The sequence below is a fragment of the Sarcophilus harrisii genome, chromosome 3 (assembly GCF_902635505.1).
Source record: "Sarcophilus harrisii chromosome 3, mSarHar1.11, whole genome shotgun sequence".
Taxonomy (NCBI): Eukaryota; Metazoa; Chordata; class Mammalia; order Dasyuromorphia; family Dasyuridae; genus Sarcophilus; species Sarcophilus harrisii.
In genome coordinates, this window is record NC_045428.1 from 357895931 (window position 1) to 357919642 (window position 23712).

General features: G+C 41.9%; 1 protein-coding gene across 2 annotated transcripts in view; it reads right to left on the reverse strand.

Moving 5' to 3' along the window:
* Nucleotides 1–4899: 4899 nt before the first annotated feature.
* SCN4B (sodium voltage-gated channel beta subunit 4) overlaps nucleotides 4900–23712 on the reverse strand; it is a 34135-nt gene continuing 15322 nt past the window's right edge. For both annotated transcript variants that reach the window (XM_031960072.1, XM_031960071.1), the window contains exons 2-5: nucleotides 17405–17583; nucleotides 16632–16863; nucleotides 12494–12623; nucleotides 4900–10643 (exon numbers count right to left, since the gene is read on the reverse strand). In XM_031960072.1, the coding sequence (XP_031815932.1) occupies nucleotides 10550–10643; nucleotides 12494–12623; nucleotides 16632–16863; nucleotides 17405–17583 (635 nt within the window). In that variant the 3' untranslated portion in view covers nucleotides 4900–10549. The remainder of the gene's footprint in view (nucleotides 10644–12493; nucleotides 12624–16631; nucleotides 16864–17404; nucleotides 17584–23712) is intronic.

The window sequence follows — 23712 nt, forward strand, 5'->3', positions numbered from 1 at the left end:
TTGCTTGCATTTTATTTTCTCATTTTTTTCTGGTTTGATTTGATTTTTCTTGTGCACAAGATAATTGCATAAATATGTATGCATATATTGAACTTAACATATTTCTACCATGTTTAACATATGTTAGTCTACTTGCCATCTAGGGGAAAGGGTGGGGAAAGAGGGAGGAAATTGGAGCACAAGGTTTTGCAAGGGTTAATCTCGAAGAATTTTCCATGCATATGTTTTGAAAAATAAAAAGCTTTAATAAAAAAAAAGTTAATTAAATGGGGATCACAATATTTGTACTGCCAGGTTTGGAGAGATGTTGTGAAGTATTTAGTAAGCTCCAAAGTCACGGAGACTAAGTTGAGTCTGAGGTAGTAGAATCCTGAAAAGGAAGAAGAAATGGGGTAGGTCCTACCCCTTTTAGGGGGGGCCTTTAGGAGGGAAAAAAAAGAAAGAAAGAAAAGGTACGAGAAATCATAAGCAACCTTCCTTAAGACTCAGGAAGCAAAGGCTAAGGGGGGTTGGAGTAAAGGGAATGGCAGGAAAAAAACTCTCACCCAAAACAATTTTCTAATTAAAAATTCTGTTTCTTTGGAATCAAGGGCTTGAGACTGCTGAGGCCCACAATGATCACTTAGAGTCAGAAAACCAGAGGAGAAAATAAAAGGCCTAGAGAAAAGTCATAGCCAAAATAAGAGTACAACTCCATCTTTTTTATCCCAAAGGAAGGTAGCAGCTTTAGAATATGAAAAAAATGACTTCCTATTAATAATAATATCTAATTTTTATATAGGAGAGGAGAGGAACAGCATTTATTAAGCCCTGTCTATGTTCCAGGCACTGTGCTAAGGGCTTTGCAAGTATTATTTCACTTAATCCCTTTACAACCCCAGAAGGTAGGAACTATCATTATTTCCATTTTATAGTTAAAGAAACTAAGGCAGACAGTGATATGATTTGCCCACAGTGATACAGCTAATAAGTGAGGTTGGATTTTAACTCAGACTTTCTTGACTCCAGGCCCAGTATTCTGTCCACTATGTCATCTAGCTGTTGCCACTCTCATTTTATCCTCACATGAATTCCGGAAAGTAGATGCTATTATTGTCCCCATATTACAGATGGGGGTATATTACACTAAACTGGGAAGCTGGGTAGCATAGCAGATAGAGTACTGGGCCTGGAGTCAGAAAGACTCATTTTCCTGAATTCAAATCTGCCTCAAACACTTCCTAGCTGTGGGACCCTGGACAAGTCTCTAACCCTGTTTACCCTAATTTCTCATATATAAAATGAGCTGGAGAAGGAAATGGCAAACCACTCCAGCAGCTTTGGACTCACAAAAAGTCAGACACAGCTAAAAAATGGCTGAACAACAACAAAACTGCATAGGGTCGCCCTCTTGAAATGGTCCCCAGGAGAGAAAGATTTGAGTGCATCCATCTACGTTTGAATAAGGTGACTAAAGTCATAGTGAGAAAAGCACTGAATCTGGAGTCACAAGCTTTGGGTTTCAGCCCTGGCTCTGTCACTTCAGGCTAATCACTTCCCTCTATCTGATTCACTGACCACCTTGTAAAATGGGCATAGTAATGCTGGTAACCCCTAAGGTTGCTAAGAGAATTAAATGAGATGAGGGATATGAAGTCATTAAGCATTAATCACTCACTACTGGGAATGTCCAATGCAAGGTGCTAATGAAAATGCAAATGATAAGGTACCAGATCTCAATGAGGTTACAATATGGTAATACACAGGCTGCTGCTGTTCAGTAATTTTTCAGCTGGGATTCTTCATGATGCCCCTTGGGGTTCGCTTGGCAAACAGACTAGAATAGTTTACCACTTCTCTTTTCAGTTCATTTTACAGATGAGAAAACTGAGGTAAATAAGGTTAAGTGCCTTGCTCAGGCTCACATGGCTAATAAGTATCTGAGGATGAATTTGACCTCAGAAACATGAGTATTCTTTACTCCAGGTCCAGTCCTCTGTCCACTAGCCATCCTAACACAGGAGATTAACAAAAGCTGTTTCATGGGCAAACACAGTCTGCTGAGAAGGAATTGGAGGAGCCCTCCTGTGGACCAAAAAAACTAGTACTAATGGCAGCCCCATAATGAAAGGGCCTGATTTGCCTCTGTGATGGTTCTTTATGTGTATCCCCAATATTGACTCCGCAGCCAATCAGAAAGATATACAGCAAAGAGACTGGAAATACACAATGCTTGCATATGCTCCAAGGTACATTCAGGGGACTGCATCAGCCAGAGCACATTATGTGTACTCCTAAGGACTCTGCCTTCCTTGGCCAGCTCCATATTATACATATACACATACATACACCTATGAACATATTCATGTATATGCACTTATATAGTATACATGAGATGACAGATTTTTTTTATAAACCTTAAAGTGCTTTTAAAATGTTGGCTATCATAAAAAATAATATGCATGATTACCCATGTAGAGAGAGACAGAGAGAGATTAAACCTATGGGGAACACCCAGGAAACACCTCCCAAGAATTCAGATTGGCACTTTCTCTGCAACTTGGAGTTTCAGAGAGTGCTTACAGCACTGAGAAATTAAATGTCCATGGTCTTATAGCCCATATGTCTCAGAGGTTTTTTATTTGTAAGGCAAGGTCTCTAGCTACTATGCTACAATAATAGACGAAAGAGAGAGAGAGAGAGAGAAACAAACAGAGGGAGAGAGAGAGAGGGAGAGAGAGAGAAAAAGAGTGAGACAGAGAGAATGGGGGGAAAGAGTGGGAGTAAGGGGAAGGGGAGGTTGAGGAAGTATGTCTATACATATATGTTCATATGGCATGTCATTCTAGGGATAATATATATGATCCAGGGTGCAATGTCATATATATAAAATACATCTCTTATACATATGTATACATGCATTATGTGTATATATATGGTTAATATATATAAATTTATACCATTTCATACTGGATCATAGATTTAGGCCTGAAAGGGACATTGGTGGTGGTGTTGTTATTGTTGCTCAGTCATTTTTAGCTGTCTGACTTTGGAAGTCCATTTGGAGTTTTCTAAGATACTAGAGTCTATTGTCATCTCCATCTCCAGTTCATTTTACACATAAGGAAACTGAGGCAAACAGGGTTAATTAATTGGCCTGCCCAAGATCACAAAGCTAGTTGAGACCATATTTGGCCTCCAGGCCCAGCATTACATGCATGTACCCCATAACTGACCCATCATGCCATAGAAATGAACCTAAAGAGTTTGGGTGCCAGCTCTGACAGAAGATCCTACAGAAGGCTTTTAGAGGTAGTGACATCATCAGAAACCCAGTGATTTCCTCAAAGGAAAATTCATCAGAGTACGGCCATCGGGTAATGGAGTTTGAAGATTCTCTTGCCCAGAGTATTTCATGTAATGTCAATTAAATATAAAGTTAACTAAGCATGAAATGTACTATGAAGACACTCACACTAATGAAATTGGGGACATTTTAAAATGGATTGTTGTTCAATCATTTCATTTGTGCCTGACTCTTTGTGACCCTATTTGGGATTTCCTTGGCAAAGATACTAGAGTGGTTTAATGGTTCCTTCTCCAGCTAATTTTGCAGATGAGGAAACTGAGGCAAGCAGGCTGAAATGACTTATCCAGGGTCACAGCTTTTATGTGTCTGAGACCACATTTGAACTCAGGAAGATGAGTCTTCCTAACTCCAGGCTCTGATACTCTACCACTAGATCACCATGGGATAAAGAGAGCTGGAAATAACTGTTTTATAGATAAGGAAATGGAGGCCCAAACAGCTAAAGTGATTTGTCTAAGACCCTATAGCCATTAAGTGGCAAAGCTAGGATTCAAACCCGGGATGTCTTCCTGACTCCAGATCTGGCACTTGCCTTCTGAGCCACCTAGCAGGCAAACTATTGAAGTGCATATACCAGAATGTGTGTCCGTCCATGCCCTCAGCATTTCAGAGCAGGAGAGCCCTCTAGACCAAACATCTCATTAAATTGAGACCCAGGGAGGGGATGTGCAAGACAGGACTAGAAGCCAGATCTTCTTGCCCCTCCTCCAATATTCTTTACCCTCCACAACCAAATCCCTCTCTTTAATGGCAAGTGACACTCCAAGGGCTGTGCCATCTCATCAGCGTCGCTCCTTACAGGGACACACATATGGGCTACATCCGTACTTTCCCTGCCAAGTCTTCCCATCAATCCTCCGCAGGGGTCTGGCATGCTGGGAGAAGCCCTCCTCGACTTCATTAGACACTGTGTGGGACACAAAGGCTTCGCCAGCTCACCCTTTTTTCCTCCCTTGACATATGACTTTCTAATGACATCAGGAAAGTGACATGTTCAAGTGATAGGAGGATCATAAATTGAGTGTTTTAAGGGACTTAGAGATCATCTTGCCACCCAGAGATGTTATTATTTACCCCAGTTCACAGCAATAGTAAATGGCAGAATTGAGAGTCAAAGCTGGGTCTTCGATTCCAAATTCAGTTCTTTCTCCCATATTATGCCATACAGAATGAAGGGGGAGGTTGTAATTCATAATCAAATATTGAGCCATCCACATCCATCCCAGCCCCACAGCAATTAGGAGGCTTGATAGGATGAACACATGAGTAGAATTAACCCACGGGTCAATGCTGAACTCTAGCAGAAGAGACAGATAAGATTTCAGGGAAGGTCATGGCCAGGTTAATGTGTATGTGTGTGTGTGGGGAGGGGGGGTGGTGTTGTTCACCCCTTCCTTTCCTTCCAGGCTGCCCTTGATATTCATTCCCCCAAACTCAGAACAAGTAAGTTTTGGAAGGAAGGTAGGGATAGGGTTACAATGTCATGAGCTGGAGACTGAGAGAAGACCCATTTACTCGAGATTGAAGCAACAGACAACAGCCAAAAACAGTTCTATTAAATATAATTTTTATTTCATTCAAGGCAAAGCTAAATAAAACTCTACAGTGCAAAATGTATCATAAAGGCAAAGCATCCTGATTACACCCTTTCTTTCTGTGCTTGTACATAAATATATATATGTATATGTATGCATATATACATATATATGAAGATAAATGCACATATACACACCTGCATTTCCCCAGAGGCTCCTAGACCCGGAGACTTCCCAAGGCCTATATGAGTATCATATCAAGACATGGTTATATAGCTTATTTATATAACCACATGGTTATATAGGAAAACTGACTATAGGAATTGTTTTCCATTCAAGCCAAAGGAAAAAATCATGCACAGTATAGTCAAAAGCACTGCATATCATGTGGGCAGTGGAAGTATTGGGAATCTGGGTTGGAACAAAGAAAAATAATGAGTCCCAAGGGACTTTTTCAGAGAAAGTCTCTCCCATTGGTGTCCCCTCCCTGCCATGGTAGCTGTCCTCCCTGAAATGATATGAGATGGGCTTCTACTCTGTGGAACCCCCTGCCAGCTTCTGGACAGTCTAACAGCCGCTGAGCAAAGCAAGGCAGGTGACTCCTGACACGTCTTGTGTGAATGTCAGCGGGGTCCCCAGGTCACAAACCTGTAAATGCAGTTTCTCAGGGAACACATGTGCTCTCTCATGACTGTGCATGCTACTACATACAGGCAAACTACCCCTCAGTCCCATTCATCTACATGCCACGTGTGCGCGTCCCTTCCACATACTCAGTACTCCCTTGACACACATTCCCATCCACACACATATTCACACACCTGCCACACACACTTATGACCCTCTCTCACACACATACATTCACTCCCTGCACATTTAAACTTCCTCACATTCAAATTCAACTAGCATTTGTGCAACAACTGCTCCAAAGTTGCTCAGTGCTCCAGGCTATAACGTGCCAACCTGCAACAGTAAAGGGAACTTCCTCACTCCTTGTGGCTGTTCAATTGTTTTCAGTTATTTGGGGGATTTCCTGGCAGTAATATTCCAGTGGTTTGCCATTTCCTTCCCCAGCGCAGATGAAGAAACTGAGGCAGACAGCGTTAGGGGACTTTCCCAGGATCACACAGCTTGTGAGTGTCTGAGGCTGCATTTGAACTCAGGTCTCCCTGACTCCAGGTCCTGCCCTCTGTCCACCACCCGACTGCCCTCGCTGGGGAGTTCCCTATACAGATGAAATCCAAAGTCCAGTCCCTCTTAGCTATCCAATTCGTGTTCATGGCCTGGAGAGATGAGTTTCCAAAAGCACCCAAAGCAGTAAGCTAATTCCTCTTATTCACTCAATATTGGGTGGGCCTCAACAAAGAGGACAAGCTGTTCCTCAGCCGTTGCTCTTATTCTGCCTGTTCTGAGATCACGTCCCATCTACTCTGTCCAGATTTTGCATTTGTTAGTATCCTGTCTCACCCATTAAACCGCAGGCTCCCTGAGGGCAGGGACCCTGTTATTGCCTCCTTTGTATCCCCAACACTTAGCACAGTGTCTGGCGCACACATAGGAAATATTTAATAAATTCCTCTTGACCACCCTAGATGCAAGCTGGTCATGTAATCTTATAGACACTCAAGTGCACACACACTTCTGCGTATTTGAAACATTCACATATACACAAACACTCACTGTAAGCAATAGATACTAATAAACTATCCACAGTTTTGGACATGTGCTCCCCTTGTACCACCACTTACAAATGCCCATCCAGATAAAAGTACCCCCATGAGACAGGACGGCCCTTTTCGGTGCTCACTTATAGAATCCTCTGGCAGCAAGAATTCATAGCCACAGGATGATAAAGTTCATACGGAAACCAAAGCCAAGTGCTCAGATTCTTCTTTCTGATGTGAAAGGATGGGGAATAATGCAAAAGGGAGAGCTAATATATAGTTGATTTCTTTGGTCATATACACTCAGTCTTTTATAGACTCGTGAACTATTAGAGATAGAAAGGACTTTAAAACTCATCTAGTACAAGGATTCTAGTCCCTTTAAGGATGATGATCCCTTTTGAAATCAAAACCTCTCCAGGACCCTCACTCCATAGCATCATCATTCTATTATACTTTTTTAACATCTGCAGATACCACATTCATAGATTCCACACAGTAACTCTAACACCCAAGAGCCCAAAGCCTATCTAGTTTGATCACCTTCCTTTGCCAAGGATATCCTGTCAGTAATAAGTGAATTTAAGTTCTGGACATTCAAGCCCAACTTGGCAAAGTACGTTCCCTTTGAACCCAGAAACAGCCCCCCCTTCTCTTCCATGGAATTCCTACAACATTATAGGGGATGCTTAGATGGTGGCTCTATATATACTTCCTGCTGTATAACCAATGCCATGGGAGAAGCTCTTAAGCAATATAGGGAATGTTCCCAACATCCTAGAAGTGAATTCTAAGGATGCATGTACAATGGTAGGGGAGACAAGGAAGAAGAAAAGGGACCCAACCTCTGAACCATCTCTCTGATAATAATACTCTGCCTCCTGGAGCACTCCTGAGTCCAAACTTTATTTTATTTTATTTTTTACAGTCAAAAACTGGTCAAGCCTCACAACGCCTCAGTGAGGTAGATAAGTATTATTATGCCCATTTTACAGATGGGGAAACTGAGGCCCAGAGAAGGTAAGTGACTTGCCCAGCAAGTAAGTGGAAGAGCTGGGAATGGAAAGATCGAAGTTGTCTTTTCCCCTCCTTTCAAACTACCCTAACTACTAGACCCCAGAATCTTCCCGCCCCCCCCCCCAACTTATGCTTAATGCCGAGGTTAAAAAGGAAAGAAAAGGTAGTTTTCCATGAAGGCAGCTACAAGAGGTATTTGCTGGATAGTTGGAACCCCTTATCTGTCCACTTCCAAAGGACTTCTCACCCGTGAAAGTCTGAACTTGTCTACCTGGCCTAATGAAAGCAGGACAGAAAGGAAGCTATTGTGGGAGCAGAAAGCCAGGAATGGGAAGCCCAAAGGGCAGAAAGCAGAATGAAGAACCAGGATTACTGAGTGCAGCCAGGACACAGGCCTCAGCCAGAAGTGGGCCTGAGGACAGCCAGCCAGCTGCTCCCTCCCAACACTATGATTTTATTTCCTTTCTCTTCTGCAGAAGGGGAAACTCCCATGGTACCAGGGCAACCACCATGGGTACCTGACTGGTGAAAATGAAATAAGAAAAACTCTGACTCTTTCTGGGAAAGCCACGGAAGTCAAGCCTAGGAAATCTAAATGAAACAACCAGGTGCAGTCTCACCATAGAGGACAGAACAGGGTTAGTTGGCTTGTGTTGGTGCCATGACATAGCACTGTGTCATCCCCCCCTTCTGCCTACTGCTGGGAGACACAACCATAAGGATTCTCAGAACCCAACTGCCACCTCCCCTTACTACCCCAGTCACTCCCACACCACATCCCCCCAAACCGTTCTCCCACCAGAAGCACCACAGGCCTAAGTAAACTGGCAAGGGACCAAGCTGAATCATCCTGATTACAAGCTCCCATGCCCACCTCACTCCTCCTTTCCCTGGGAGCCCTCTGTGTGAGCCAGAACGGGCTTGGAGGACCCTTCCCTGCCTCCCAGTCAGCTGCAACTTTCTGTCTCCCAGCAAGCACTGGTCTGAAAGGAGAAATAGGGGAAATACTAAAATACCAAGGGTCTAAGGCACAGACGCGTCCCCCATTCGCAGGGAAGTGCATACTAGTTCTCAGAACAGCAAAATAAGAATAATAAATAATAATAATTGTGGGTGTGCTTTCCCTAGGTCCATCCTTACCCTGAAGGGAGGATAATGTAAGCTGAGACTGAGCTAAAGCAGGAAGGGGTAGCCAGCAAACCCAAAGCCTCTTTCAACAGAAGGAAGGAAAACTCTCAAGTCTGCCACCAGAGAGGGAGGATTCTGGAACTCTAGATTCCAGAAAGAGTTTCTAGCCCTTTACTTAGGGATCATGCACGGGCTAAACATCCCAGGGAGAAATGAACAGTTGAGGGGGAAATAGATCATCAGGTAGAAGGAAGAGTAGGCAAAAGAGTGGGAGAGGACCTCAGAATCACCAGCAACATGGCAATCTTTCTCCAAAAAGGAAAAGAAAGGGATTCAAGAGATTGGAGAAAGGGGACAAGATATTCCCAATGAATTAGCCATAGTCCTGCCATGGCCAAGAGACATGGGCTCCCAGGGATGGGTGGATGGGGTGGGCCTGGGGCACAGGCCATGGCCTTTCCCAATTGGGGAATTTAGGCACCAGGGAACTAAGGCTAGGTCAGATCTTCCAGTCCCCTAGGCAGCGGGGACTCAAAGAAAAGTCTCTGTCCTTGTCCAGGTTAGTTCTCTCTCAGTAACATAGGAACTTGAGCCCCTGAGTTGCAGATTTAGAGAAAGGAGAAAGGGTTTGTTACCTGACATCACTTCAGGCCAAAGAGCCAGGATTCTCCCTTTTCCCCACCACCCAATGACCCAGGGCCTAGGGTGGCCCTGCTCAGAACTCCTTACTCAGGCCTCTGAAGTGAAACCTTCCCATCTTTGAGAGAGAACTAGACCTGAGGCAATGAGAGAATGCCCCTTGTACCTCTCCTCTAATTGGTTATGGGGCTGCAGGCCGGGGTGAGAGTAGACCAGTTACCCTACAAAATAGGAGGTCACATCCCCCAAAGTCCCTAGAGCGTCAAATGACCCATCTCTAACCCATGTATCCACACACATACAAAACAAAGATAAATCCTGTCCAGTTGACCTTCATCCCCAGAGTTCAGTGTTCAGGGAGGCAAATGTTCCCGTGGCACCCATAGCAACTCCTCCACGTCTCCCCCAACCCCAGCTCCATAGGAAGAATCATAATGTATCCAGAGAATATGAGCCTAGAGAATATGAGTCCTTTATGTGCATGTGGGGGCTGAACGGGCCTTTGGAGGTAGGGGGTGAATAGAATGAGGGAAAGAAGAAGCCATTGAAAGAGGTCAGTGGGAGCTTTGTGAGAGGGGGAAAGGAGGCAAAAAGAACACAGGCACTCAAAACCCTAAGCAAGATGACACCTCTTGCTATGGAAAGAAAGGGATGGGACCGGGTGGGAAGGGGATCCAGAACTGGAGCTCCCAATGAACTGGCCATGGTCCTGCCTTGACCAGGAGGACAGGCCTGTAGGTCAGACAAGGGATGGGACGGGACCAGAGCACGAGCTCTGCCCATTCCCAGTGGAGTGGGAAGGGATTCTCAAAAATTAGGGAAGAACAATCAGGGTAGAGATGGGCGACTGCAAGAAAAGATCCTCATCCACACACCCCCAACCTCAGAATGGCCCCTTCTTAATGCATCCCTTCTCCGAGTCCCCCACTCCTCCACAACCCCTCCACCAGCCCCCTCTCTCCTTCTTTGTCTGACTTATCTGCATCCCTGTAAGGAGGAGAAAGGGAGAAAAGGGTGAGAAGTGACAGCCGAAGGAGCCGGTCTACGTAGGCCCCATTGCTCCCCATCCCTGGGGATTCCAGTCTGAGCTAAGCAGCGGGCAGCACAGGCACGTGGGTTCTACAGACACGGCCCAAGCATCAGTTTTGTTAACAAAAATAGAGACTCTGTGGTTGTGTGTTGACTGCAGTGTCCCCCTGGGCCTCGAGGCCAGAGGCTTACAGCTTTGGTGTTGCTTTCTGCTCTGCTTTGGAGCCAGCCATTCCGTTCTCCGTGTTGTCATTCCCTGATGAATTCACGAGGCACTCCTTCCTGGAAAAGCAAAAATCATAGTTCTCAGCATTGCAAGAGACCTTGGAGATCATCAACTTCCCAGGCCACCCTGGTTCATAGTTTCCCAGGAATCTCTGCACTCCCAGTGCTTGGTTCTGCACGTCCCTCTAGGGATTGCCCTTTCTCTTTATAGAATTTTAGTGCTGGGGCAGTGAGGTGGTGGAGCAGATAGAGCACAGACCCTGGACTCAGAGGGACCTGGATTTCAACCTGACACTTACTAGCTGTGTGACCCTTAACTCAGATGGCCTCCAAAAAAACAAAGAAAAGGAATTCTAGTGACAGGGAGGGAGCTCATTGTTTCCCACAGAAGCCCTTCCATTGTTGGGCAGATATAATTGTTTTAGGAAAGTCTCTATAATTCCCACTAGGTTTTGCCTATATGAAAGTAATAATAATGTCACTACATCTCTAGGGCACTTTAATAAACCTGCAAACTAAAGAGGAAGAGTATTTTGTTTTATTAGCCCTGTTTTACAGATGAGGAAACTAAGATTTAGTGAGATTGAGCAACTTACAGAGGTTACCTAACTACTAAGTGATGCAGAAGGACATGCTCTAATCACTTACACAGTGAAAAAGCAGGTGAGATACAAGCCCTGAGACCTCCTTCCCTCCCTGCTCTTCCATATCATCACATCACCTTAAGGTGGGAGAGGACAATGGTACTCATGAGGTGTGCCCAGGAATGAGGCCCTTTAGGGGGATGAGAAGGGAACACCAGTACCACGCCACCCTCCCTTCTTCTGCTGACCCTTTCCATGTCCCCCGGGGAAAGAAAAAAAGTAAACTCCTGGAGAATACTGATGACAAAGGAGTCTCCCATCGCCATTCTCCTTAGAGCCAACAAAAGGGAAGAAGGGAGAGGAAGCTAGAGTGGGGAGAGGTATGTCGAGGAAGATGACGATAATTGGTATAAGAAGGCATGTGTGACTGGAGAGAATATGTGCACAAGAGAGGGTGTGATAGGGAGGAGGAGGTTTGTGAAGACAGTAGGATGGAGAAAATGAGAATGACAACGGTAAGACCAGAACTTACTGAGAAGGTGGAGGTCAGTAGCATGTGACAGAACAGCAAGATGAATACAATGAGGATGCAATGAGAACAAGAACAGCGAAATGGAAGAGGACAATGGAATGAGGAGGAAAATGGGGTAAGCATAAGGACAGCAAAATGAAGGTGGGATAGAACAGAATGAGAGAGGACCTGAGAGGATTGCAAAATGGGGAAAGTTAGTAAGATATAGAGAAATATTATGGGATGAAGGGAGGATGGGAGAAAGATCGAAGGGGTCAGGAAGAAGGATGATCAGATGAGAAAAGCAAGGTGGATAGAATATAGAAGTTGAATAAAAAGAAATAGAAAATTAGAGATGAATAGTCAAAGATGCAGGAGAATAGATAGAGAAAAGTGATTTGGGAGGAATGGTCTGATAGAGAACAGAAGGGAAGAAAGGAAGATCAGTGAGAAGATGAAAATGGTTAGATGTAGGAAAGATTATAAAACAAGGGAGAGATAGCATGTCCACAGGCAAATCACTTAACTTCTCAACCTTAGTCTCCTCATTTGTAAGAATAAGAAAAAACAAACCTGCAGCACCTACCTCACAGGAATGCTATGAAGATCAAATGGAATAATGCATTCAAAATCTCCTTTCAGATTTTAATGTTTTACATATACAGGTTATTATTATTACTAGGCAGATTAAGGAAGAATGAAATGAGAATTGAGGATGAGAGTGAACTATCGTAAGGATGATGGGATGGGAAGAATAGAGGAGCAGGAGTCAGTAGGATAGGAATAAAGAACATTGAAGCTGATTAACTCACTTCTTTTCTTGGGTCTTCTTAATGATGAAAGTAATGAACTTCTTAATCAACATGATGACAATAAGAAGTCCGATAAGACCACCCACAACTGAGAGGATGATGATTGTCACAGTATTGTCTACCTTCACCACTGTGAGGACAGAAGAGGAGAGGAAGAAAGAGTTAAGAAGTAAGAGAGTCCCAAGATCCCATGGCTAGCTAATAGTATTGAGGTGAACTAGAAAGAGTACTGACTTTTGAATGAAAATACCTGCATTCACTTCTAGGAACCTCAGTTTCTCCAGCTGCAAAAGGGGCAGAGGGTACAATGGTACAGCTTTATATGTCATGATCATAATCAATCAATCAACCAGTACTTATCAAGAATCTACTATGTGCTGGGAATACAAAGACAAAAATTAAATAACCCTTACCTCAAAGTAGTTTGTTTTCTATAGAAGAAAACATGCACATAGCAGGAGTAAGGATCAAGAGTATCCTTTTCAGAGCAGCTAGATGATGCAGTGGATAAAGCACCAGCCCTGAAGTCAGGAGGACCTGAGTCAAATCTGGCCACAGAGACTTCACACTTCTTAGCTGTGTGACCCTGGGCAAGTCACTTAACCCTAACTGCCTCAGCAAAAAGCAAAAAAAAAAAAAAAAAAGAGTAGCCCTTTCCCAACAGCCTTCTTACCAATGATTCCTTTTCTTTGCCTGGCTAAGTGTTAAGCCCTTGTCTCCCCACAGCCTCAGGAAAGAGCCCAGAGCCCCCACTGCACCCCAACCATTAAGCCCATTCCTTCTTTCCCAAAAGTGATGGACCAGGTTCTTCTACCACCAACCCTTGCCAAGTGATCACTCACACCCGTGGGATGAGCAAGAGTCATCAACTATGGTGAAAGACCACAGGTATTACTTTTTGCCATGCTGCTATTCTCTGCAGACCCCCAGATATTGCCATCTGGCCCTCATCCTAAGGATGCATCCTAAGGACTCTTGGACCTTTCCATGATATCTGCAGTTGTCTCCCTTGATTAGAATCCTGAGCTTCTTGAGAACAATATCTATCTCATTTTTCTATTTGAATCCCTTTATATCTCTAGCACTTAGCACAAGGCTTGGCACATAGTGTTTTACAAATGCTTTTTCATTTATTCATTCAAGTATATGCAAAATAAATACAGTTTAATGGGAGAAGGGGAAGATACAAGCAAGTATCTTCCTGGGGAAGATCCCCAGCAGGTGGGGAAGATGAGAAAATCAGGAAAGGCTTCACATAGGAGATAACACCTGAGCTAAGCTTTCAAAAATTATAGGTTTTCAAAGAGGTAGTGATGAGGAAGGGGGAAATTTCCAAATACAGACAGAGCTGGGACCAGAACCCAGATCATTGGGTGCCAAATATAATGTTCTTTCTATTAGGCTGGGCCACCTCCATTTACTTTGTGCCAGTCTCCTCCTGCCCTATAAACACCCTGTGGTGGTATTCCTTCCCACCCTCATATCTTTGTCCTTGAGATTCAATTTCACTGTAGTACTGTTTTTCCATGACTACCAATTTCTTCTGATGACATAATTCAGTGCATAATTTTATATATCATCATTCTTTTCCCTAGAGTTTTCTTCCTTGGTTCCCTTGCTACATTGTAAGGGAATTTGCTTAAGGACAAATCTATGTCTCATGTGATTTCAAAAGCAACCTTAACTATGCTTAGTTAGTATTTATTCATAAAATACTTGTCAATTGATTTTTAATAGATATTCTAGCTCTTCTGGAAATTTTTCCCTAAAACTATCTGGAAGAGAAGACTCTAGTCCCCTCCAGCATCTTTTTGTTTAAATGTTCAACTTTCTCCTCTAATTACTCCATAATGTGCACTCATTGGCCTCTCTGTACATAGTAAAATTACTCATTTGCATCTTATAAATGTCTTCAGCTGATGCTTATTCAGCCTGTCTATTCTCCATCTCAGATTATTATAGAAACTTGCAAAAGAACAGGAACTATGTCTGTATAACTCAGTTCAGTACCTCATAGCAATAAGAACCTGATTAGAATTAATTCTGTTATCTACACTAATTAATGGAATCTGTGGCACGAATATGCCATTATAGCATTATCTAAAAATAATGCATTTGGACTCACCATAGATTGATTGCACAATTTTTTAAAGACTTTATAAAGTCTTTTTCTTCGTGAAATGGGATGTGTGTATGTGTGTGTGTGTGTGTGTGTGTGTGTGTGTGTGTGTGTTTTCAATCTGTCATTCTAATGAGTTGGATTGCCTGAATGATTTCCTGTCCCTCACCTATACCTTCTTGCTCAACCTTGAAGGCACACAAGTCCCAGTTCCTCTACGAAAGATTTTTACTCTCAGCCCACAATTATATCTCCCTCCTCCAAACATCCACAATGCTAAGAACTAGAACTACACAATTAATACTTTATTATGTACAATGTGGTTCTTGGTTCCCAAGCAGAAATTAAATGACCATTGGCTAGATATATGGTACAGCACAAGGAATTAATTGGACTAGAGGACTTCTAAAGTCCTTTCCAATTCTAAGATAAAACATTGGTCATGGATTATATGAGATCAGATGAATCAGGCTGACTCATGCTGGAATAGCTATAGATTGAGCCCCCATTTCCTCATATGGGAAATAATGGAGTTGAACTACATGAGTTCCAAGGTTCCTCATGACTCTAACATGTCATAAAGCACAGAGAATCTCTATCAGTATCACCAAGTTCCTAATCTATTTATTCAAGAGCAGAAAGAACCAGATAAATCTCTAAGGTCCCTTACAGCGCCAGAATGTCTTAGAATGAGATCCATAGGGGCTAAGAAGCTTGCCCAAGGTGATGAGGCTAATTAGTGACTGAGCTGGAAAGGGAACTCAGTGCTCCTAGATCCCAGGCCAATGTTCTTACTTATATCAAATAAACCTTTATGCCATAGTGATACTGAAGAATTGACATCATTATCTATTATCCCACTATTGGTTTCTACTTGAGTGAATTGGTGGGACCTCACATTAATTTCTAACTATTTACTTATAAGTGAGTAATTAGAAATACCAGTATAATACTATGACCATAGTAGGCACAGAACCAATAAATGCCAAATGAATGAGTAATAGCCACTATCTATATACAAGTCTGTTTTCTTATCTGTAAAATGAGAAGATGGAGTTGGACTAAATCAGCTCAAATATGCTACAATTCTAACATCCTACATGTCCCTTACTCTTTTTACCAGTAAAGATGATGCTAAGACCAGGATAAGAGAAAAACATAATGCCATTATAGTCAGGGAGGTGCTAGAGCTAAGTCTTATTGTCTCCAAATTTTCACTGTGAGCATTTACACCTTCAAATATTTCAAATCGGGGCTTGATTTGTTGTTTTGTTGAATGACTAGACTTAATAAAGTGATAAAGAAATTCTGTTTTTTTGTTTTGTTTGTGTGTGTGTGTGTGTTTTGCTGAGGCAACTAGGGTTAAATGATTTGTCCAGGGTCACACAGCTAGGAAGTGTTAAATGTCTGAGATCATATTTGAACTCAGGCCATCCTGACTTCAGGGCTAGTGCTCTATCCACTGGGTCACCTAGCTGCCCCAATAAAGAAATTCTTAATAATGCAGATTAAACTTTAAAGTGTGTCATGCTTTTCAGAGAGCTGGCTAGTAAACATTTATCAGAACACTCATAAATGTAGCATATTTTTCTAGCATTTATGTTTTACAAATATCATCTCATTTAATCCCCATCACAACCCTGGAAGATAAGAGCCATTATTATTCCCATTTTACAGATGAAGAAGCTGAGGCTGAGGGATATTATATGATTGGTTCAGTCACACAGCTAGTAAGTATGAGGCTGGATTTGAGTTTTCCTTGACTTCAAATTTAGTAATTTAATCTAAGTTTGAGATTTGACCATTCTATGCACAATAATATGACTTTAAGAAAATAATTTTCCTTCTCTGAGCTTCAGTTTCCTCATCTTTAAAATGAAACCAATAATACTCATTCTAAGTGCATAAGGTTGTTTCTGAGGATTGGGGTTTTTTAAATGTAAAATATGTAAACATCTCCTCCTCAGTCCTCCCATCATCTCCCCCAAATGCTCTACCTCCCATATCCCCACCACCTACACTTGTCAACAACAATCAGAGAGATAGTAGCTTCATGCTGAGCGTTCTTCTCCTTGGGATTCTTCACACGGCAAGTATATTTTCCCTTGTCCGAGAACTCTAGGTTAAGAATCAAAATCGAGATGTTGTTCTTTTTTTCTTTGACAGAGCCAGCCATCTCAATGCGTGCCGGATCGATGTTGGACCTAATCTTTGGTTCTGACTTTTCATTCTTCACTGTCCCATCAATCAGCTGTGGATAGGCAGAGGAAAAGAGAGAAAGTGCCCAAAACCAAAGAAAAGTCAGAAAAATCTAAATCTTAGCAACCAACCTTCTGTGTCTCAATAAAACAATCACTTAACTAGTACAGATAGATTCTAGAGATGGAGACTACACAGGCTTATCTGCCTATAAAAATTACTCTATTTACCTACCTCAAATCCTAACCTGTTTACATCTTGTCCAGGACCAAAGTTTTTCAGGAACTGAACTAGAACAACTTTAAGGTTATTGCAAAAGCTAAGATTACAGGATTCTATCTATCTTCTCAGACCCTCCTCCCAAGCACTGGGCAAATATGGTGAAAATACCTCATTCTTGATACAACCATAGTGAACAGATGTCTGTCTTACTCATGAGAAAACAAAAGAATAAATGAGAAATTCCAGTATGTCCCATATCCAAGCCTGGAAGGTTTGGAGAACAGAGCAGGAAAGGGATCTACCTCATCTTCTCCTTCCCAATTTCTACATCTGTTCCCGACCCTCTTCTCTCTTGCCCCAAAGATACTCACATTCTTGAATTCCTCTGAGTTATTGAATGTCCACCAGAAATGGAGGTTTTCAAAGCCCATACAGGTGGAGAAGGTGCAAGGCAACAAGACATTTGTTCCATTGACAGCTGTGATGGTGGCAGCCTTCCCCACAGATACCTCCAGTGTCAGGGAACAAGGGAACAGGATGAAAGCTATACCTAAGGAAAGAAGGAAGAAAAAAAATCATAGTGGAGGCTCAACTCCACCAAAGGACAGTCAGAGATTTATCTACTGATTCTGGAAGTTGAACAGCCTACCCTTTGGGGTATTTTTCTTCTATGTGTGTGAGGGTAGGTGTGGGTTTGTCTACATGTGTTGGAAAGTACCATTAGTCTAAAATGCCAGAAATTTTGTTCTCTTGCCTAACATCAAAAAATATGCACAGACTCCTTTCCAAAAATCAGAGGCCTTCACACAGGAGATTTGTTAGATAGGGGGGCTTTCTGGGAGAGTTTCTAAGAGATAATTCCTGACAGTAATAGATACAGATAATATCTAGACTTGAAAATGTCATGTCAAATAATTTATTAAGTATTTGTTAGATGCCTCCTATTTATTAAAAAAAAAAGCACTATGTTTCACAGAAAAGACCAGAACCAATAGGTAAAAAACTAATCAGGCAGATCAATGTAAGGAATAATCTCAATAGAACGTTGGAGCTGAATGGGAATCCAGAAATCAAGAAAAACGTTGTTAGATGAAGAAGCTGAAACCCAAGGATGTTCATATGACTGCCCTAAATGGACCACTGGTGAGGAACAGTGCCAGCAACTGAATCCATTTCTTCTGACCCCAAGGCCGCATTACAATGCCTTTGATGTGCTGCTTTCTAATCATTCAGAATGAACCGTTTGCTGTTCATGCAATAGTTCATTTTGGAGTTGTTAAAACAGTCTTGGGGATTTTGTAGGGAAGGTCATGCAGAATATTCCCCTAGATGACTGCTAAAGTCCTTTCCAAGAAAGCCCTCACTCTCAAGTCACAGTTGGAGAGACCTCTCTGCTTCCAACAAGTCAGACTCTGAACCTGAGAATCAGAACCTGAGCTGAAAAAAGCCCCAGCCATAATCTGGGATTGGAAGGAAGATTTTATCTCTTTTCAGGAATCCAAACAAATCTCCTTCTCACATCCCAGAGGATGGGCAAAAAGACATGGACCAACTTCTCGGCTTTCGGAAAATAATCAGCGACCTTGTTCAGCAACAAGGAGATAGTCCAGAAGACTTGTCTCCCAAGAAAGGGCTTAACAATCAAGAGCTAAATCCTGTTCTCCATTTGCGTTTTAGGCACAATGGGCTGACTTAGTCTTCAAAATAGCCACCAGAGGTCGCCCCAACCCAAATAAACAAGACTCAGCCGGACCGACAATTGGAATTGGGCTTCCCAGAGTTGGAGGTGGTTGGGACAAATAGGATGCTATTTCCCAAGGTGCGTCCCTCAAACACAAATCCCAAATTTAAAAGCAGGATAAGAAAAAAAGGCAAAGGCAAATGTTCATTCTCAGTCTCTTCACAGTCACTGATTCATCTTCCTCCTCCAACTCCCTAGGTGTAGGAACTGTTGCCCATTTTTATGTCTATGTCTATACTCCAGAATGATCTCATTCTGTGCCGTGGCTTCAATCATCACCCCAATACAGATGACTACATCCACTTCACTCTCCCCCTTTCACTCCAGTCCCAAGCCTCCAACTACCTACAATACCCCATATGGTACCTCCAACTTAACATATCCAAAACTGAACTTTTCAGACTTGCCCCATCTTTCTTTCCTTCTTCCAAACAGAATTATTTCCAATGGCTCCCAGGCAACAAATAACTAGAGGGCTGGTCCAAAGTCAGGAAGATCTGAGTTCAAATGCTGCCTCATACACACATTACTAGTATGACCCTCAGTAAACCACTTAAATACTGTTTGACTCAGTTTCATTAACTATAAAAGGGGATGATAATAATAGTATCTGCCTCAGAGTTGCTATGGGGATCAAATGAGATAATAATTGTAAAGTACAGTGTCTGGCAGGCGGCAAGTGCTTTGGAGATGTTATCATCGTTATCATCATTATTCCCAGGAAGCTCTTAGCTCAAATCCTGTCTCGGATAAATAGTAGCAAGTCTCAAACTCTGCCTCAGTTTCCTCATCTGCAAAATAGGAATTATTAATAACAGCATCTATCTCACAGAATTGTGAGAATCGAATGATTCAATATTTTTAAGTCACTTAGTACAGCACCTGGCACGTGATAGGCACTTATTAAATGCTCATTTCTCCCTCCTACTCCTATCACAACTCCTCACACACACACCATATCTAATGAGATATTCTTTTTCAACAATTTTGCCTTAGGTAAAAAGTTTTACCTGGGGTCCACAGAACCCAAAATGTTCATGGATAGATTCCAGTCTGTAACTTGATGAGAGGGAAAAATTACATCTTTATTTTCAATAACCTTCTGTTTCCTTTGCAAGTCTATATATTTAATTTTATGCATTTTAAAAATGACTTTCTGAGGAGGGGTCCATAGGTTTCACCAAACTGCCAAAAGGGCTTGAAATACATTTTTAAAAATAAAGAAATATATAACAGAAAATACATAATTCATGTCCTAGCTGGTATAGGAATTTGGTGTTTATACCCTTCCTTTTATATACAAGCTACTGGCCTCATTTAGGTCCTTATCACCTCTACTTTGTCTCATTATAACTGGTCTATCCAATGAGAGATAGTGTGCTAGGAAAATTTGGAGACAGAAGGGCTGGGTTCAACTTTGGCCCTGCTACTGATTTATCTAAGTGACCCTGAATAAGTCATTTCCCCTCATCTAAAATGCTGGACTTGACTAAATTAAAGCTTCTTTATTAAGAGCCAGGGACTCCTTTAGGGATCTATGAAGATATTTCAGGGAGTCAACTTGAATTGGGGGAGGGGGAGGGAATTACACCTTTATCTTCATTAACTTGGTTTTCTTTGTGACTGTATTTTATTTTGTGCATTTTAAATCATTATTCTGAGATCCTTCACCAAGCATAAAGATACTTCACCAAGCTTCCAAAAAGTCTGTAACACAAAAAAAGTAAAGAACTATGTGCTGTAAGAAATGATGACCTGGTTGATTTTGATGAAAAGACCTGCACAGAATAATAAAGAGTGAAATGGGCCAAGAGAACACAGTAACAGCAATATTAAAAAACAACTTTAAACAACTAAGTCATTTTCAGTAGTATGAATATTCAAATCAACTACAAAGGACTCACAAAGGAAGATGCTATCCACTTTCAGAAAAAGAATTGATAAATAAAAGTACGCACAGAATGGAGTATATGTATGTGTATATACATAAATATGTATACATTTACATATACTCATATATGTATACACATAGTTACACACATGTGAATGTGTATGTATATATACACATATATATCTGTATCAAATGATGGCCTTGTCTAATGCAGAGGGAAGAGCGAAGGAGGGAAATATTTTAGAATTTAAAATGTAACTAAATTAATTTTTTAAAATTTAAAATCCTAGACTTGATGATCTCCAAGGTTTTTTCTGGATCTAAATCTTACAACTCAGGAAGATCCAGGCCTTTAGGTGGTATTCCATGGGCAGGGAAGTCACTTGAAAATAGCAACAACCAAAAAAAGTATTCTCTGGGACCAGAGGCCAAGATCTCTAAGGAAGGGCATAAAGCTAATGGATAGCCAACAAAGCTCAGGGCCTGGCACTTTCTCAGCTCCTTCTATATTAAGGAAGTTGTGCAAGACTTTTTTTCCTTTCTTTGGCTCATATGCCACCTCCTCCATGAAGCCTTGTTTAATCCTCATAGCTAAAAGAAATTTCAGCATCTGGATGTCCATCAGTTGGAGAATGGCTGAATAAATTGTGGTATATGAATATTATGGAATATTACTGTTCTGTAAGAAATGACCAACAGGATGATTTCAGAAAGGCCTGAAGAGACTTACACGAACTGATGCTGAGTGAAATAAGCAGGACCAGGAGATCATTATATACTTCAACAACAATACTATATGATGACCAGTTCTGATGGACCAGGCCATCCTCAGCAACGAGATCAACCAAATAATTTCCAATGGAGCAGTAATGAACTGAACCAGCTACGCCCAGAGAAAGAACTCTGAGAGATGACTAAAAACCATTACATTGAATTCCCAATCCTTATATTTATGCCCACCTGCATTTTTTATTTTCTTCACAAGCTAATTGTACAATATTTCAGAGTCTGATTCTTTTTGTATAGCAAAATAACGGTTTGGTCATGTATACTTATTGTGTATCTAATTTATATTTTAATATATTTAACATCTACTGGCCATCCTGCCATCTGGGGGAGGGGGGGAGGGGTAAGAGGTGAAAAATTGGAACAAGAGGTTTGGCAATTGTTAATGCTGTAAAGTTACCCATGCATATATCCTGTAAATAAAAGGCTATTAAATTAAAAAAAAAAAAAAAGAAAAGAAAAGAAATTTCAGCATCCTCAAATTTCTCATAGCACTTAAGGCTGCCCTTGTGCTGTCATTCTACCATGATAATCTGCCATGTTTCATAGCTATTTGAGTTCGTCTTTTCTTTAGTAGATTACAAGATCCATAAAGTCAGGAGCTGTACTGTTCTTCACCTTTGTATCTATCCCTACCCCCATACTTAGCATAAAGCCCTGCACATAGTAAGTGATTTATACTTAGAGTCTGGAGGCACAAGAAGTGAGCTCAAGATCTGGAATTAGGAAGACTTTCAGTTCATATCCAATCTTTGCTTCTGAGCAAATAACATGACTTCAGTTTGCCCATCTGTAAAATGGGGATAATAATAGCACCTACCTCCCAAGGTTGTTGTGAGAACAATATGAAATAACATTTGTAAAATGTTTTGCAAACATTAAGCCTCTATATATAGATGCTTTTAGTTGAAATGGACATTTGTTGATAAAGGTTATGGGGGAAAATCCATACTAGTTATATTGATTTTTAAAGAATGAAAAGAAAAGATACCAGAGGAAAATTTGTTGTGAATAATAAATTAATGGGGATGTTAATAGGGAAACTGAGATCCCAAAGTGACAGAAGTTAAGTGACTTGAGGCAGAATTTGAATTCAGGTGTTCCTGACTTCAGGTCCAATATTCTATCTCCCAAATTAACTGGGAAAAATAAATAATAATAACCTTTGGTTTAAAAAAAAAAAAAACAAGGTTTAACATGGTTTTTTTTGTTTTTGTTTTTGGATAGATAATACAAGTATAATCTCCATTTTATTGATGGGAAAACTGAGGCTTTAAAGTGACCTCTTTAAGGTCACAAAGCTAATTAGTGACTACAACTTTGATCATAGGTTCCTTCTAGTTCTTTTGTTGTTATGGTTAATATTTTTTTTCCCAATTACATGGAAAAAAACAACTTTTAACATTCGTTTTTAAAATTTTCTCTTGCTCTACAAGATCAGCAGGCCCCTTCCGTTGTATGAGATTAAAAAACCGAAACCGAGAGTAGGTGACCTGAGCAAGGTCACACAGGTAATAAGTAATCGGAGCTTTAGACCATTTGAACTCGGGGTCTTCCCACAATGCCTGGAGGAATCCAGGAGAGTGAGAAAGTAGGAAAGGGGGAAAATAGAGTTTTTTGGAGGAAGAGAAAGAAGAGAAGCAATGAGGAAAGAAAAAGAAGACAAAAGGAGCAAAAGAGAGGGAAAAAAAAAAAAAAACGGAGGACTGGAGGGAAGGGAAGAGTTATCCTCCGAGGACGGAAAGCAAATCAGGAATGCAACTTCTAACCGTTATGTGGACCTGGCCTTGCAGAGAGGCCCCCAACCTCCCTTGGCTGTGGACGCCTCACTTTATCCCCGAGCCTTTGGGGAGGAATCCTGACCCAGCCCGAGACTCCAGCGCCCAGGGGTCGGAAGCCCCTCAGCACTAGGCGCTGCTGTCCATCGAGCCGGGTTTGCCCGGAATCCCGGGCGGTTACTTGAGTGCCGCATCGAGCTCCGAGAGATGCTGGCCGCCCGCCAGCCTCGGAAGGGGATTGATCAAGTCAGCGCAATCCCTCCCGCGCCGGCTGCGCTGATTCAGTGAAACCCTGCAACGGGCTGAGGAGGTGGAGGCGGCTGTCCTTGCCTGACTCCTGCAGCAAAGGCGCTCTGGGCGGCCGCCCTCCCGCTCTGGCCCGGGACAGGCCCTCCCGCTGACATTTAACTCGCCCTTCCCCTGGAATTCCCTTTCCTAAGCCCGAGAGACTTGTTTTCCGCTAGGATGAGCTTCCCTGCCCCT